Consider the following 15338-nt stretch of genomic DNA (forward strand, 5'->3'; position numbering starts at 1 on the left):
TTAAGAATCGGCTTACCACGCGCGAAATATGTGACCCGCATATTGTTGTTGGGCTTCCGTGACAGTGTAGACAAGACGAACCATTAGATAAATGAAGCATAATCAAATAATAACTTACAAAATTGTTGGCCTTCCTATTTCAAGTAGTCCACTAAACTAAATCTACCTACGATATCTTAAAAACGTTTAGTATAATTACGTAAACCTAAAATCAGATTTATCTATCTAACGTGACCTCAGTCATCATTTTTTTAAGCGTTAAGTGCTCTGTGTTCGAAAATGTAAATTAGGTAGAAGAAAAGATATGAAAACACAAGGGCTCGACAGTTTCTCAAAATTTATTATTAATATTGTTATAATTAATTAATCATGTGTACATTGTAACAGAATGCCAACAATCATATATGCATGTATATATGTATATTTGATGTTTTCTATGTTTATTCATGAATATGGGTCGGAATCGGACTTGTAACTGCCATCGTCGTCTTAAGTTTCCTTCTCTTTTTATTTATTCTCTTTATTTTTCTCTTTATGTTTATTTCTCACTTTCGTTGAATTTTACCTTTACAATTTTTCTTTAATTGAATCTCATATTTTATAAATTCCACCATTTGTTTTCATGTATTTATCTGCTCAGTAATACTTAAGACGACGCCAACAAGCGATTTTTATAATTCTTTATGTATTTAAATAGTTGTATGATACATTGAATCTATGTAAGTGTCATTACACGGTCATACTGAAATAATCTTAATAGTAGTAATAATAAATTGACATGGATTACGTAAATCTAAAATAATCTAGATTTATGCCATTATATATAATGTATAATGTTTTTCCATCTGTTTCAACATTCAACGGAAGATTGGTCAGTAATACTGAGGTCTTACTATTGTATGTATAATATCACGCTGAAGTATAACTTCTTTTTTTTTATTTATTAATGCAAATTGGGCTGGCCGACGCCAACCAATATTCAGCGAGAAATATACCTCAGCCAATATATTATTTACACAACAGACGAATGCCACCATGAGCCACCCAATATATTGTGTGTGTGTCATAACGGTGTCCCAATAGGTGACCTTACTAACGAGAGTCCCTTTTCAAGCCAATAGCAAGAGGTATTGTGGCCGAGAAATGGAGCTGAACAAGGCAGTACTAATGATAATGATTAAGTTAATAGTGATGGTTCTCGTTTTTTATACAATAATGGTTGAGCCAATTATATTTTCCGATAGCTAGATGAATATTTCGCAGATCGTAGAGACACATGTTTTGTGCAAAAAACAAAACTAATACTCAATGTGTCTCAACGGCTGCTCATGAATTATGAAGTGGTAATCTTAGAATAAAGACACAATACCGTAGATATTCATTGATGAATTTCAGTATCCTTTGGAGAACAGATAATCATCACAGAAAAATCCAGCTCAAACCATTCATCTCAGTACAGATACGATGAGCATGAAGTATGCCTGTTTTGCATGCTAAACTCAAAATCGAATTTGAGTCATTCTTCGCGAGATTTATCTACATATGTAAAAGTTAGTATACATTTTATAGAAATAGGCTGTAGGCTAACTTCTACATGTTGAATCATTAACCATGGAACCCATTTTGAAGTTTATGCTGAACATGTAAAAGGCTACTGGTTAAAGTAACTTAATCGGAAAATTTGTCAGAGAAGTCTTCGTTACCGATAGACCTGATACCAAGTTATCTCCTGACAGAATTTAGAGTGTACCTAAGGGGTGATTTCATAGGCGGGAAGCACCGCTATATCAGACGCAAGTGTGAGATCTGTGATATCAGGAACAAGCATGCCTATAGTCCTTTATCGGTGTTTTTGTATTTCCGTTGTTTGCTACAAAAGAGTTCGTTTGATGAACTACATGATTTGGCCTTGTTTCAAACCACTAAACAGGGCCATCTACTGGCGGCATTGGATTTCTGTTCTTCTCCATAAGTTACTTGGCAGTGTATAAACAGGCGCATGAACAAGCCCTAATTTATAACATTTGCGCCCATTAGATAACAGCAATTACAACACCTCGTAGCTGCATCATCGATCCGGAAAAGGGTATCACTGCGTCAGCTCACAGGTATGATCTGCGGAGGCCACCGTACCAACTGTTGCTCGTCCATCCATCGCTTTCGCGCCAAAAAACATAACTCTCACACACACTCCGCCCACCTTCAGAATAGATAGTCTTGTATGGCATTCCACATACATTCTAGGATCGACATCTATATATATATATATTGTAGAATCGAGAACATCGACGCTGTTTTCCTTCTAACTAGGCACCACAAACATCGCATGTGATGGAAACACGCAAAAACAGAAATGCTTGCATGAGCATGTAAATTGAAACGCATGGCTATTCGGTGCCCACTTAGAAAATAATGTCGCTTTTACCTTCACTTTCAATTTCAAACAGTATCTATACACATATCTCGGCCTGTTTATACTATTCTTTGTATGTCTGTCCACTAATCGTTATATATATATATATCGTGTATATCACATTTGTAATTCGTCTACAAATATAATCACGCATCTTTTCTAAGCAACACTAAGTTCTTTTTGGGGTCCTCCTATTTGTTTTTTGCTAGAGGAGAAACCAACGACAAGACATATCATAGCGCAGATTTCCGCCGTACTCGGGGCTTGCCTGCGGGTCGCAGTCTGTTCATTGTTCAACAACATCTAGATGAGCACACAATAAACGCTGACGTTAGCGAAAATACAAATGCTCTACACATGCTGATGCTCCGCTCATTGTACATGTTCGGCGAGGCATGTTTTCATTCAGTTTACAGAGTATGTTTAGCAGACATTGAGGTCAGTGACGTTGCGTTTTAGTGATGCCTCTGATACAGCAAATCGAGGCTCCAGTTAAAGGAAGTATTTGCCGACATTCTGCCATTGGATGTTGCGTTTAATAGCAAGCTTTTCTAGTGACTTTGCCTACTCAAGTCCTTGTCCTGGAGAGAGCGGCTCAAAGCTTAGACGATGTCCCTAACCCGGGCTAACACGACACCAACAGCCGTCGTCGACGGGTTGTCTTTTCCGCACCTAAAGTAGAGTAGAGTATTAACAGACTTTAAAAAATGCAAATTGAAACTATTTTATTCTTAGCATGATATGAAGAAATACTCTTTGTTCGTTTAAAACAAAAAATTATTTTGTTATAAAAATTAGATCTTTATTTGAAAATGATACCTAAGTATTATAGTCATCAATAGAATCTTACGTTAGTTCCTTGTTTAGACGCGTTTTCATTTTGGGAAGAATAGCGGTATAAAGCTCTGTTTCCGAGACCTCAGTGGCGTCCATAAACAGCACCTTCGTGCGGCCAACCAGAGCTGCAAAAACACAACCAGCCCATCAGCAAACTGTTAGTCAGTTTCCATCCGTGTAAATTGTCATGCCACGCTTTTGAGCATTCTGCAGGTTTTGTGTTACTAAATGTGACTCTGTAAGAAGCGGTGGCATAATGTCTGTATAGTTTTTTGGGCGGCGGCAGTTTGAAGAAAGAGTCGGCGGCTAGGCAGATGCATTATTGGAATATACCAGAACAAAGACAAATCGTCTAATGAAAATCGCGGAACAATATGCAAAAGCAACTGCTTGGACGGTCGTAACACTGGAACGGTTGTCGACGCGGACGCGTTGTATTGTCTACATGGCAGCCTTTACTAGCAATCGTGTTGAAATAGCATAGCAGCCGAACTAGAATTTCCATTGCAACGCATGTGCAATTGAATAATGGCATTATTTTTCTGCTGCTTTGAGAATAACGACTCTACGGAATTTAGGAGGTCGCTTTGATCGGTCGTTTGATTCCTGTAGAATACGTGCATCGACTTCGGATAGCAAAGATTAACCTCGTCATCCTACTCGTCAGCATAGATCGTACAATCTGCTAGGAACGTCTAGGTCTTAAATGATATTCCGCTGTCTGATTGATGATGGAATAGATACTGTGTTATTTGTTTTATCTTTTTTCCAGGTATTCGAGACTAAAACAGGTGATCGAGGTGGTTTTGCATTTGAATCGCAGCATCGCACAATCGCCAAGGGTTTCATTCCGTCTCCAACGGAAAATCTGCTAGACGCATTCGATTTACTTAGTAGATTCGCTTGCTTGATTCAGAAGTGAAAATAATTTATTTTACTTTTTTTGTGAAGAACTCTTATATACTATATTGCAACTATTCGCACGCCAATCTCAGTCACAAAGAAGCCGGCAGAATAGGTGGGGTTGCTCTGTGAGGTCAAGAATCAAGATGTAGCAACGAACACATCATGGTCGAGCAATAGAGAGAGAAAGGGAGGGAGAAAGAGAGAGATATAAGCCACAATGGAGGTTAACGAGAATTGTTGGCTGGTGGTGGTGTATTGAACTTTTTCTATGAACGATTGAAGTTTCAAGTTCTTTAGCGCAACGAACTGGGCTAACGTGGGCAACAGTTCTAAATGGGGAAATGGCAGGGACATGTAGCTGTTGTCTTTGTACTGCTTGTGGTTGATTGTAGCTGTAGTTGTAGTAGTAGAAGATATAATGAACGTAATATATAGTATATATGACACCTACGACACCTTCAGTAACGCCATCACGTCTCGAATCCCCGTGTGTCCAAGTCGTATGTTAAGCCGACGAGGTTCTGCCAGCCACACAACAATCCCACGCTGTCAGCATGACAGAACTGTCTCGCGTTGCGGACACACACACACACACACAGGCTGAATGTTGCTGATTGATGAGACGTGTGTAGTGATTTCGTTTGTCTGCGCTCATCATCAGTTGGGTTTCATCAGTTGTCTCAATTCGTCTCGATTCGTTTGGCTTCGATTGCAGAGGTTCGTAGGAGGTGGTACGTAGGTAGGAGACACAGTGTCAGATCAGGTCAGTCTCTTTGCCACAGCTGCCAGAAGCCGAACTCGTATCGGCTGAGTCGGTCCGTAACCGTAGTCGTGGTCAGTGGCAGTAATTTCCGAGTCTGTCAACGCCCACAACACGGCAGTGTTTAGCCGATACCTCTCGACTGAGTCCGGACTACGGGTCCAGGACGCCAGCTAGGCTAGGGACGCCTTCGACAGGCTCCACCGGAACTCCAGCAGCGACCACAGCCGATAGAATCAACTTCTAGCAAGCTGCTGACATCGTGACAGCATGACAATCGGCTAGGCGCCACACAATCTTGCTTCGCATCACATGTGTCGCCATTGGCAGCCACACCAACGTTGGCCGGCACGTGGGGCCGTCGCAGCAGTAGAAGAAGTGCTGGCTGTATATCTGTCGACAAGGAATCATATAGAGAGACAAGAGTGTCATCGTGAAACACGGCCCCGCCGCGACATCCAGAAAACCCCCGCTTGTCTTTCCCCATTTCGCAGAAGAGATCAAGGTCAATGCATCATGAATGAACTGAACAGAGGGGTTCGCAATTCAGAGTCTGGCAAACGGTAACGTAGTACGGGGACATTTGGAGAGGATGGCTATGAGGGGAATACAAGGCTGAATAGCTTGAGAAAAAGAGATTAGGGAAACTAAGAAACTGGCAAAAAAAGGCGATGTAAGGATAAGCCACCCCGTCGAAGGGACCGTGAATGACCTGTTGCAATTTTGTGCTGGCGCTACTAAGTAAGGTACATGAACGAGCGCTTTCGCCATCAACTTTCAGATGTAGACGTCCCCTAGTCGTACTCGGCATAACATTTAGCAGGTAGATCAGCAGGGGCCTATGGTGTGGCCTTGTCGGTCAGTGTAATGTCAATTTGTTTGTACATCTTGCTTACAACGCTAGACGGAACAAAAGCTGTGAAAAACACATTTCGCTTCTTACGACATTCAAAAAACAGAAAGCGAGAGAAATAGGGCAAGATTAGGCAAGCCTTATAGTGTGCCTTATGGTGGCCTCGTTAGGAGATGGCTGGAGCATGTATTCAGATCATCCATATCAGTAAGGTTACCTAGGCACATATCGCTATTGAGTATTCTGTAGGTCAATATATGCTCTGTAGACGTACGCGACTTTCGAGTCTCCGATGTTCGAAGCAACCTACCACCCCCACAGAAGCGTCTCGGGTCGTCTGTTCGGCAGCAAGGACAACCAAACCTCTCAACAGTCGGCTTGAAACAATGTTCGGTTAGTGACACTGACGAAAGGTCAAATCATGAACAGGCAACTGTGAATACAGTAGTATTGAAAACTACTATCGTTCATTTGAGTCGAAATATCGAATCGTTTTGCGGTCAAGATAGGCATAATAACGCTGGTCATTCTTGTCGCCACATCATTACAATGAACGCCTATAATAACAACTAACAACAGAAAGATGTAAAAAAATACCATATTGGCATGTTCTAAACCTTGTTCGATGATAGGTGAACATATTGGTTGAGTTCATACGTTTACAAATATTTGTTGAAGATTTTTTAATCAAGGTCAAAATCAACAGTTCTTGCACAAAAAATATAGTTAGAGCTTTTAACACGGTAAGAACGTTTCCAACAACAGTATTAAAGTAGAAAATATAGGTTTACTACAACGAACAAATATGCCACAAAAAATACCTCAGTTGTTGTTCCCTTAATAAGCACAGTTCTAGACAGTTTATCATGAACATTAGTAAAACTTTTAGAGTCGAATAGGAGGTTTTATTGTAGTTTATATACGTTTCTTATACGTTTCTCTAACTATAAATATTAGTTTTATATAATCCGTAAGTTTAAAAAAAGTTTAAAAAATACAGATAAAGATATAGAAACAAAACAAATGGGCCTCTCTAGATGTGCTTGAGTAAATTCCGCGATGCCCTTTTTTTGCACGCTATAGCCGTTGTGTTACCTACGATAAACTGGAAAATATAATCTACTATGTTAAGTTGCATTTCATAAAATGAGTCATCAAGTCCTTCTCTTAATTACACCGTAAGTCAAAATATTTTTCAGATGGCATAAAGCTTATTCCAGAAATAGCTACACGTAGCAAAAGTTAAAATGTGATGGCATTGTTCTTGCAGTAGTTGCATTTCTACATTTCTGTCTTGTAAAAATTATCATTATGAATGATAAAATTGGAACTGTAAAGGATCGCACACGTAAAGAAATTTGAAACGATTGTAAAATATAATTAACTATTTCGGGAAATATTACATTTAACTATATTGTACAAACTACAGCTTACGCTTTTATGCATTATAGTTAAATAAATCAGTGTCCTTGACTTTTCAAAAACGAACGGTACAGATTGCAGAAAAATCGAAATAACCCGAAAATGGTAATTCTAATCAAAGCGCCAAAATGAGTTTAATTTTGTACATCGACCTAGAAAAGGTATTTTACTCAAAAAGTTAAAAATTGTACAGCAACTTAGAGCTACATCGTGAAATGCAAAAATCCACAATCAGTCTATTGAATTTTTGCGGTCCTTGTAGCAGACATGCACCTGGATGGTACAGACAAACGCTGCGCCTTACCGAGTTCACTTCTATATCAAAAAAATGCAGCGCTATTAATAACTGGTTAGAACGTTTCCTCGATTACCTTTAATGGAAGAAGACTTCATTTCCAAACAGGCATATGTATTAGGAGTTAAGTGAATCGTTGGCTCGACCGAGCGGATCTATTTATTAAATGTTCCGCATTTTCGGAAGACTGTGTATAAGCGATTATTTGGTAAAAAAGAATACATAAGTTTCTGTGCGTCTATTTTCGATTTCCATAAGTTTACTTTCATTAATTCCATACATAATTAGAAGTAAGTGTTTGTCAACATTTGCATAATTTGGAGCGAAGTCATCGTACCTCTTATTGAAGGCGAATCCTGTGCCAGCACGAGGCTGCCTTGCGGAAGAGAAGATAGGGTTTCCCCAAGGAGTGGTGACTCTACCACTGTTACCCTCACTGGCGGTCCGCGTACCTCAATGCTCCGTAAGTGAGGACAATGACCCACTGAAAATAAACAAATTGATAACCTTATGAAGATTTTATGCACCATGTTTATTAATTAAAATAAATAGCGAAGTACAAAAGAAATGTACATTCGTTGAAAATAACCGAGAAAAACCGAAAATAATGAAAAACCAAATCAAGTTGTATTTTTAAGAATCATAATATATGTAGTCATATGAGAAACATTTCACGACCCTTTGACTTGGTTTCTCACCAAATAATTGTGATAGTGGTAGTAGCAATATGCGTAGTTGCAATGAAACTCATTTACCTTGCACAATGTCAAGACGAGGACACTCGGTGGACAAATATGAAAGAGAGCTTTTGACCAGTGAAACTGAAGCCAGGTGTTCACTTCTGAGGCAAATGCTTGAACCACTGTGCTGATTAAATCCAAGGCTCGCCTCGGCGGCAGGCGACGACGATGACGACGACGCCGACGATGAGCACGAAGCTTGGCTGGCCTGGGTACCACCAGCTGTGTCGTCGACGCTAAGTTGAGCACGAGCAGCAGATGGAGCTCCTAGGGGTGCAGAGGTTGCTCGCGCAGCTACCCGAGGCCCATCAGCACATCGCCGCAATAGATCCTGCTGGGCAAATAATACCTCAGTCAAGCTAACATTTTATCATATATCTGTGCAGTTATAATAAATGCCTTATTATTTATGATTATTGGCGTAAATGCTAGTGTTACCTTCTTAGCGACAGGTGGAGGGGGTGCTTGAGGTTGACCTTCCTGTGCAGTGGCGGCTCCATCTTCGCTTGGCCCACTAGTTGCACAGTCTTGGACAGGACTGTCTGTCTCTCCAGTCAGTGGAGGAAGTTGACCTCCGTCTTCTGTTGCTGGAGTGACACAATGCAGGGCCAAATGACGCAGCGATGAGCATTTCGTGTTCACAAATTCAGCTACCGAATTTATGTTCAACATTCCACAATAAGCCACCTGGAGGATCGCACGGGTACGAGTACATATTAGTTACACACTAAAATCAATTAAATCGATTAATACGAATATTAAAATTAGCTTTCTACTTCCACTGGTATTTAATTAAACCAAACGTATTTCACCCATATCTATGTGAAGGTTTACTTTAGCCCTGTGAAAAAATATAATTTTTGTTTTACCTGTAGGACTTCCAGTTGTGTCCAGTCACCCTTCCATAGAGCTGCATCGTGCAAGAAAGCGCAACCCCTGAGGCTGAATTCCTTTAGGTGCGGACATAACGCACTGATGCGAGCTAAATCTTCATCGTCGAGCCGACAAAAAGCGTCATAAGGAGAGTCCCACGGTAAACTGTCATGTCCGCAATAACCTATGTATAGAGCACGAAGCGCCGGGAAGACCGCACCGCTTGCGCATAAGACCCTATAATGTGAAGAAATAACAAAACTACATGGGTAATCCTGAGCGTAATGACGGAAGGAAGCCATCGAAAGTTCAAAAAGATATTAGAGAATAATAATAATAAGCAATTTCCGTGCATTGCTCTAGGTGACAATTAGTTCACTTTTGCATGAGCTTCATCGCTATAAGCAATTTGTTAACATACAATAATAAGAAAAACATGTACTAATGTACTATCATTTTATACTGTATGCTTCTACTGGTAGTACTATGGTCATAACAATCGAACCTGAGTAATGAAGATGTACAGAAGGTCGGATCGATTCTCAATTCTTCAAGGGAATTTCGACACGAAAACAAGAGTCGAGCCACATCGCCCATGGAAAAGGTCTCGCATTCACTGAGGGTCAGCATGCGCAATTTATCAAAAGGTCGCATTCCGGCACGTGCTTCGTCCAAGATGACAGCTTCCAGCTCACCGGGGGTGCAGTCAACATTTGCCAACTCAAGCACTTCTAGCTTAGGACACCTGTGTAATGCAAAAATACAATTAGGAGTTACACGATACCGCGAAACATATTCTTTAAAGTCGCACAATGGTGATCACTATCAAAGTACACAATGAAGACTTCGCTTGAACCTGAAGATATTGAACTGTGTATGTCAGATCAAAAGAGAGAATAAGGGCTTATCTGGTCCGTGCCGATAGACGCTATGCTTGTGAAATAGCAAAAAAATTTTGATATAGGTTAAAAATATGATGCTATCTATTTTCTTATTTAGCAGCTCTGATTAAACTAATATAACAACAGAAAATAGAGATTCCCAAACAAACAGAAGAAGAAATTCTATAACAATACATATACATCATAAACTTTGTAAGTGGATGCAGTCACCAACCGGTGACCTCACCTTTTTATCATGATATGCACGTGAACGTTAAGTTGATTTTAACCAACCTCGCTAGAGAGTTGAGCACCCGACAGGTGAAAGTGCAGCTATTTATGTCATAACAGTTTCTCCGTAAAGCGATCTGCCGTAGGTTGGGGCAATCAATCTCAAAATGCTCCACCGTCGTTCGTCTGAAATACGATGTGAGTTTTATTCAGATATGGACTGAGTTTGGCTCACACAGAGTTTTAAGGGAGGTCTCGAATCCTAACAAACATGACAGCACTGCAGGCTATACTGCAGAATAAAATGGCACGTACCTCCTTTTAAGTGAAACATTCTCAAGTAGGACGCTTTCAATAGTGTCACCTCGGAGAGGAAAGGGTGGAAGGCTCTGATTAATAAGCCAGAATTTATTACTCAACACCTAAAATAAAAATAAGAGATCACCTGTTATCGACAGCTATTCCATTTTTGAAAATCAATAACATATTACTAAGAAGTAATGAACGGCATAGCCCCTTTGTTGGTTTTGGATATGGAGTAATCGCACAGTTTTAAGCTCGCGGCGATTTACTTCTTTTACTAGTTTTTTTTTGGCAAGGCGTTTTTCCACTCAAGGTTGTGCCTTTAGAGTTTATACATCTACAACAACCTATAATGTTCTACCTCTGAAACTTGGTCTTCTCATAAATGTCGCATCTAGCTGGAATACACTATTCTTCCCAGACCATTTTTTCGATCGCATATAGACAGTTAACTGCTGAAAAGTTAACTGCAATTGTGGAGTTAGCGCTAACTAAAAGTGCACTGAAAAAGTAGGCATCTATACAATTAAATGCTAAGGTAAATAAGATGATATGCTGGTCAAACTCACCCAACGAGGAACGTTCACGGGACAGGGGAGAAGTTTGACATAACCTGAAAATGAGAGGTCCACATATACCCGGGGAAAAGTCGACATAAGCCATGAAGCAAGAGCAACATCGTTTGTAGACACTCTGCGAAGGTGATGGAGGCTCCGAAAAGCCCATATAAGACCACGATAAGAGAGGCATCCGGAACGCTCGAGAGATCTGCTCGGTAACGCAATAAACAAACTAGATCACTAAAATGGTTTAAATGTCCCTTTTCTGGCCAGGAGATAAATTTGATACTACAGGCAATCACTCATAAAGAGACCCGCCACTGTTGTAATGTTAGACGGTACAATGAACTGTTTATGTCGCAGCTTATATAGAAGCGGCCGAAATGGTATGAAGACGTTCGATCTAAGGACAACCGGTTTTAGCAGGTATGTCGGTTGTGATGATGGCAGACAAGAACAAGAGGCTGGTTGTAAAAATCCTGCGAGTATTTGACATGATTTTTTTAAAAATTTTTTACCACTCACCTCGTGACTCGCCGAAAGCAAATATTGCTGAACGCAAATCCACGAATCTCTTCAACTCTAGGGAAGTGTGCAAATATGGGAACAACATTTTTATCAGTCACCAGGCCAGTTGCCCTCGCCCACGGGATAGTCTCGGACTCAGTGGAAAAGCTAACGACCCTCGTGGTAGCTAGGTGGCTGTCGACGAGCTCCTTAAATCGGTGGTCCACTCTTCGTAGACGGAACAAATCTTGAACCGTAAGAAGGCTAAGGACACGAGTTCCCACTTCTGGCGGCACCATGTCCCAGGGGCAAGACACATTGCGTTTTCGGGGAGAACTTTCCCTCTCGCTTTCAGTAAAACAAGCTTGCGCCGACGGGGATTTACGCTTGCGTTGCTTCATGCTCCTATGAAATAAATCGAAAACATAGTAAGACACAAACTAAATGTGAAAATTGATATTTTATGGACATATATATATAGGTCGCATAGTTGCTTTAAAGTGAGCAATGGCTATAAGGAATAGCGTTATTGATCATTCTTTTTGTATAACTATGCATCTTCAGAAACACTGCTATATATATAAATATAAAATTCGATTCCGAGCTTTAAGTAAGTAGAATTTAATGCTTGAGTTTAAAGCTTTTTTGGGGCTGTGAAACAGCTCGATTTTGGTTGTGAAAAGACATCAGACAACTAATCAAAAAAATTTTAAAAACAAATTATATCACGTAGCCGACATTTTACACCTCCGCATAACTAACTTCTTGTCACAGTTACCCCACTTGTTGACCGGATATGTAAAGATAAATACCACAGTTTAGGGAAAACAAACATCGGTTAAGCTCCTACAAAAAACTGGCAAAAAAATTACTATATTATTTCAATGATTAGTCGCTTCGTTTACACAATAACGCATCATAATTTTCTATATACCAGTAGTAGCAATAATCGTAAAATAAAAAAAAGGAAGCGAAAAAAGTTCACTTTATTATATGATCAAATATTGGTAACTTATATTCGCTTGCTATATATATATATATATATATATATCTATTTTTTTCCTTTTTTATGGACAATAACTGCAAAACTCTAGCTGTATAGTAAATCACATACATAGCACTGCCACGGAAGCACATAATGACATGCTATTCTTTTGGGTTCCGCTTCTTATCCGTTCTGAGGTCCTTCTAGCGCATCACATGAAAGAAGTTAATACTAGAAGATTGCAAGAAACAATCCAAACACGGTCGTATGTAGTTTCGTGGATGTGATATTGATTTCTCTGCTAAAGTCGCTTAATCCTCCTTGACTGTATCGACGCCTTATACTAGTGAAAATAGCGGAAGTCTCTATCGAAATTTACCTGACTCCTCATTACATATTCATGGTCCTTCAGCAACTGCTTGCCTTCTCGCATTGTTCTTGGACAAAAATTATACGCGCCTCAATACACATTATTTGCATGTTTTAGAGCTGTCTTGGCTGCACCGTGGTAACGCCTTGATGCTAAGCTAAACCAAGGGATATAACCATACGCCCCGTTTTTCGAAAGGCAACCCTTGTATGGAAAAAGTCTCTGGATTTTCTGGGAGTTGCTACTCAGGAAGCATTCCATTTGTCAAGCTAAATGGACTCTTCTGTCGTGATTCGAAACTATCTCAATTATCACGTTTTTGTTCGCATACAAAATGGACTACAGTTGGTGGTGAGCCGTTGCCAAAGAGCTTAAATTAGGAAAAAAATACACGACATGTTTCTATACGGTACATTTTTACTACGTAAACTTCTCACTGATGTCTCTTAGCACACTGCACAAATGCAATTACCGTAAGAAATCACATACAAAGATCAAAGACTCGTTTTCCAAACACGACACCAATGGAATCTATTAACAAGAGTTCATCCTCAATCTAATACATGTATGTATATATATATATACGGCACAAATAGCGTTACGCTATAGCTGCTTCTTGATTGTGCCATTCTTGATAGTCGCTACATTCGATAGTGGCCTTGAGAAACAAATCTATTTGGAAAGTGCCATTCTACTAAATTTATCTGAACCACAGCTGAACGTTACTGGGTAGCGCAATCAGCCGTCGATTTGGCGCTTGCAAAAAAATAAATTTAGAACCTTATAGACCCACCTTACAGGTGTGCCCAGTTGTTCACTTTGTCGACGGATAAACCTGTGTACTCAGCTAACAATCAATGGAGCACAGCTGTGTGAGTGGACAAATACTAGGTGTTCTGCTTCAATACAGTTTCGAGCATTCAAGGATCCGTCAGTTAGCGAGTCACGCGTTATTTAACGGAACATTAATTTGTACAGGTTTTAGCTAGTCAATAGCACAGCACCTATATAAAAGAAGATTAAGTACAATATTTGATCAAAAAAGGCTATCAGCTGAAAAAAACCTGATTGTGACACATTCCTTCCTTGTGACTCCTTAGAGGATGAAATCCACGAATAGCCATGCGTGACGCCTACGTGTGATATACAGGAATGTGGCCCAGATCAATACATTGCGGCAAATTACGACGATTTCTCATGTAAATATGTTCAGTATTAGGTTCTTTTAGGTGGATGTTAGCGGGCGTTAGCTGAAAAGAAGCCAATCAATGGTACTAATAAAGAAAAGCCCTCGTTAAGATCATTTCAGGAGCAAATTGACTTCAAAATGAAATTTTAGAGACTTGAATTGTAAGCAGTTCATTTTACTACGATAGGATCCGCAAAAACCGTGTTGTAGTTTAAATTTATACTGGTGCAAGCGACATTTATATATATATACACGTATATATATGTATCAGTGAATGAGCTATTTTGACGTTGATCGCTGCATACAGTACGTTCTGCGTACAGAAATTGTAAATTTATCTTTCGTTCATGCGTAACGTTATTTACGTTGATACACTTTAGCTTATGATGATGCTATAAGGCGTACAGGGCATACCTAACTCTATCTTAACAACGAAACTAATCTCTAAATGTGTGTTGAACTGTCCGATGCTAAGATAAACAAGTATGACGTTTGTCAAAAGAAGAAATGACAATGTGTGATATCACGATGACAAGCACACAAGCAAGAAACTGGAAAATATGTTGTCGTTATAGTAGACTGTGAAGAGGTCTCACTACTCGTCTCTGAGAAACATCGCCCTTTTCTTTTCAAAATCCCAATGAAAAATGAACAGTGAGCTAACTCGTGTACGGAAGCAAATAGGACAAGGTTGGACGATAATCAAGAAAGAGGAGGGCTAGACAAAGTAGAAAAAGCTTCAAGGGTAAATTGCTAATACCACTCAGATACTTACTAAATTCGCTGATGTAAGCTCTGCAAGTACAAAAGGATTGGTTAATTGTATAACCTAATTCGATCAAATTAAAAAAAGTTGACATGCTAGAAGATTTTTGGCCGTTTTTAGCAGCATGTAGCTCGATTGTTAGATAAACCACATGAATAACGGATTCATTGCAATACTATCTAGTTGTAACAATGACAAAAGTAATGCAACAAAAATTCGGCAATACTGCAACGAGATAACAGAAACTAAGGAAGTCTACCGTCTTTACTTAGGTAGGTTAGGTTATCTTGAATCGAATTCGCTAATAGTAGAACAAAGTGATTGGGAAATTACACCAGGATAACATCTTCCAATCAGACGAAACCTTACGAAGGAGTGAATTTCGCTCGAAATATAATTTGCAAATAAACAGCTAAATATAGTTCGAATTGAACTAAGTTTTAAAAA

General features: G+C 39.6%; 1 protein-coding gene and 1 long non-coding RNA gene across 6 annotated transcripts; one reads left to right on the forward strand and one right to left on the reverse strand.

Annotated features, from left to right (window-relative positions):
- Nucleotides 1–320: 320 nt before the first annotated feature.
- Nucleotides 321–13825, reverse strand: LOC111264453 (uncharacterized). Of its 5 annotated transcripts, XR_002682876.2 has the most exons (13): nucleotides 13730–13825; nucleotides 11600–11986; nucleotides 11084–11282; nucleotides 10527–10633; nucleotides 10275–10397; nucleotides 9605–9844; nucleotides 9096–9336; nucleotides 8665–8913; nucleotides 8242–8557; nucleotides 7824–7970; nucleotides 4608–5309; nucleotides 3264–3375; nucleotides 3059–3085 (listed from the first exon to the last, which is right to left on the reverse strand). XR_002682876.2 is itself a non-coding variant. In XM_086970090.1 (12 exons), the coding sequence occupies exons 2-12, from the start codon at nucleotides 11980–11982 to the stop codon at nucleotides 3016–3018; spliced, it is 2187 nt and encodes a 728-aa protein (XP_086826216.1). In that variant the 5' UTR covers nucleotides 11983–11986; nucleotides 13730–13821; the 3' UTR covers nucleotides 321–3015. The 5 variants fall into 5 exon arrangements, 2 of the variants coding, with proteins under 2 accessions (XP_086826216.1, XP_086826215.1); XM_086970090.1 differs by lacking the exon at nucleotides 4608–5309 and having other exon boundaries at nucleotides 321–3085; nucleotides 13730–13821; XR_015312699.1 differs by lacking the exon at nucleotides 3059–3085 and having other exon boundaries at nucleotides 3287–3375; nucleotides 4613–5309.
- A 362-nt stretch (nucleotides 13826–14187) lies between these two features.
- On the forward strand, nucleotides 14188–15338 carry LOC111264458 (uncharacterized). The gene is made up of 2 exons (XR_002682877.2): nucleotides 14188–14286; nucleotides 14601–15338. It is a non-coding gene; the product is annotated as an uncharacterized LOC111264458 (long non-coding RNA).

The sequence above is a fragment of the Varroa jacobsoni genome, unplaced genomic scaffold, assembly GCF_002532875.2.
Source record: "Varroa jacobsoni isolate VJ856 unplaced genomic scaffold, vjacob_1.0 scaffold_859, whole genome shotgun sequence".
Classification (NCBI taxonomy): Eukaryota; Metazoa; Arthropoda; class Arachnida; order Mesostigmata; family Varroidae; genus Varroa; species Varroa jacobsoni.

Excerpts from the sequence above, each read along its gene's own strand:
- LOC111264453 (XM_086970089.1), bottom strand. The coding sequence starts at position 11,982 with ATGAAGCAACGCAAGCGTAAATCCCCGTCGGCGCAAGCTTGTTTTACT. Across the intron at positions 8,558-8,664 it reads CTCCACCTGTCGCTAAGAAG|GATCTATTGCGGCGATGTGC; the intron begins GTAACACTAGCA and ends TTTGCCCAGCAG. Across the intron at positions 7,971-8,241 it reads TCGTCTTGACATTGTGCAAG|TGGGTCATTGTCCTCACTTA; the intron begins GTAAATGAGTTT and ends GTTTATTTTCAG.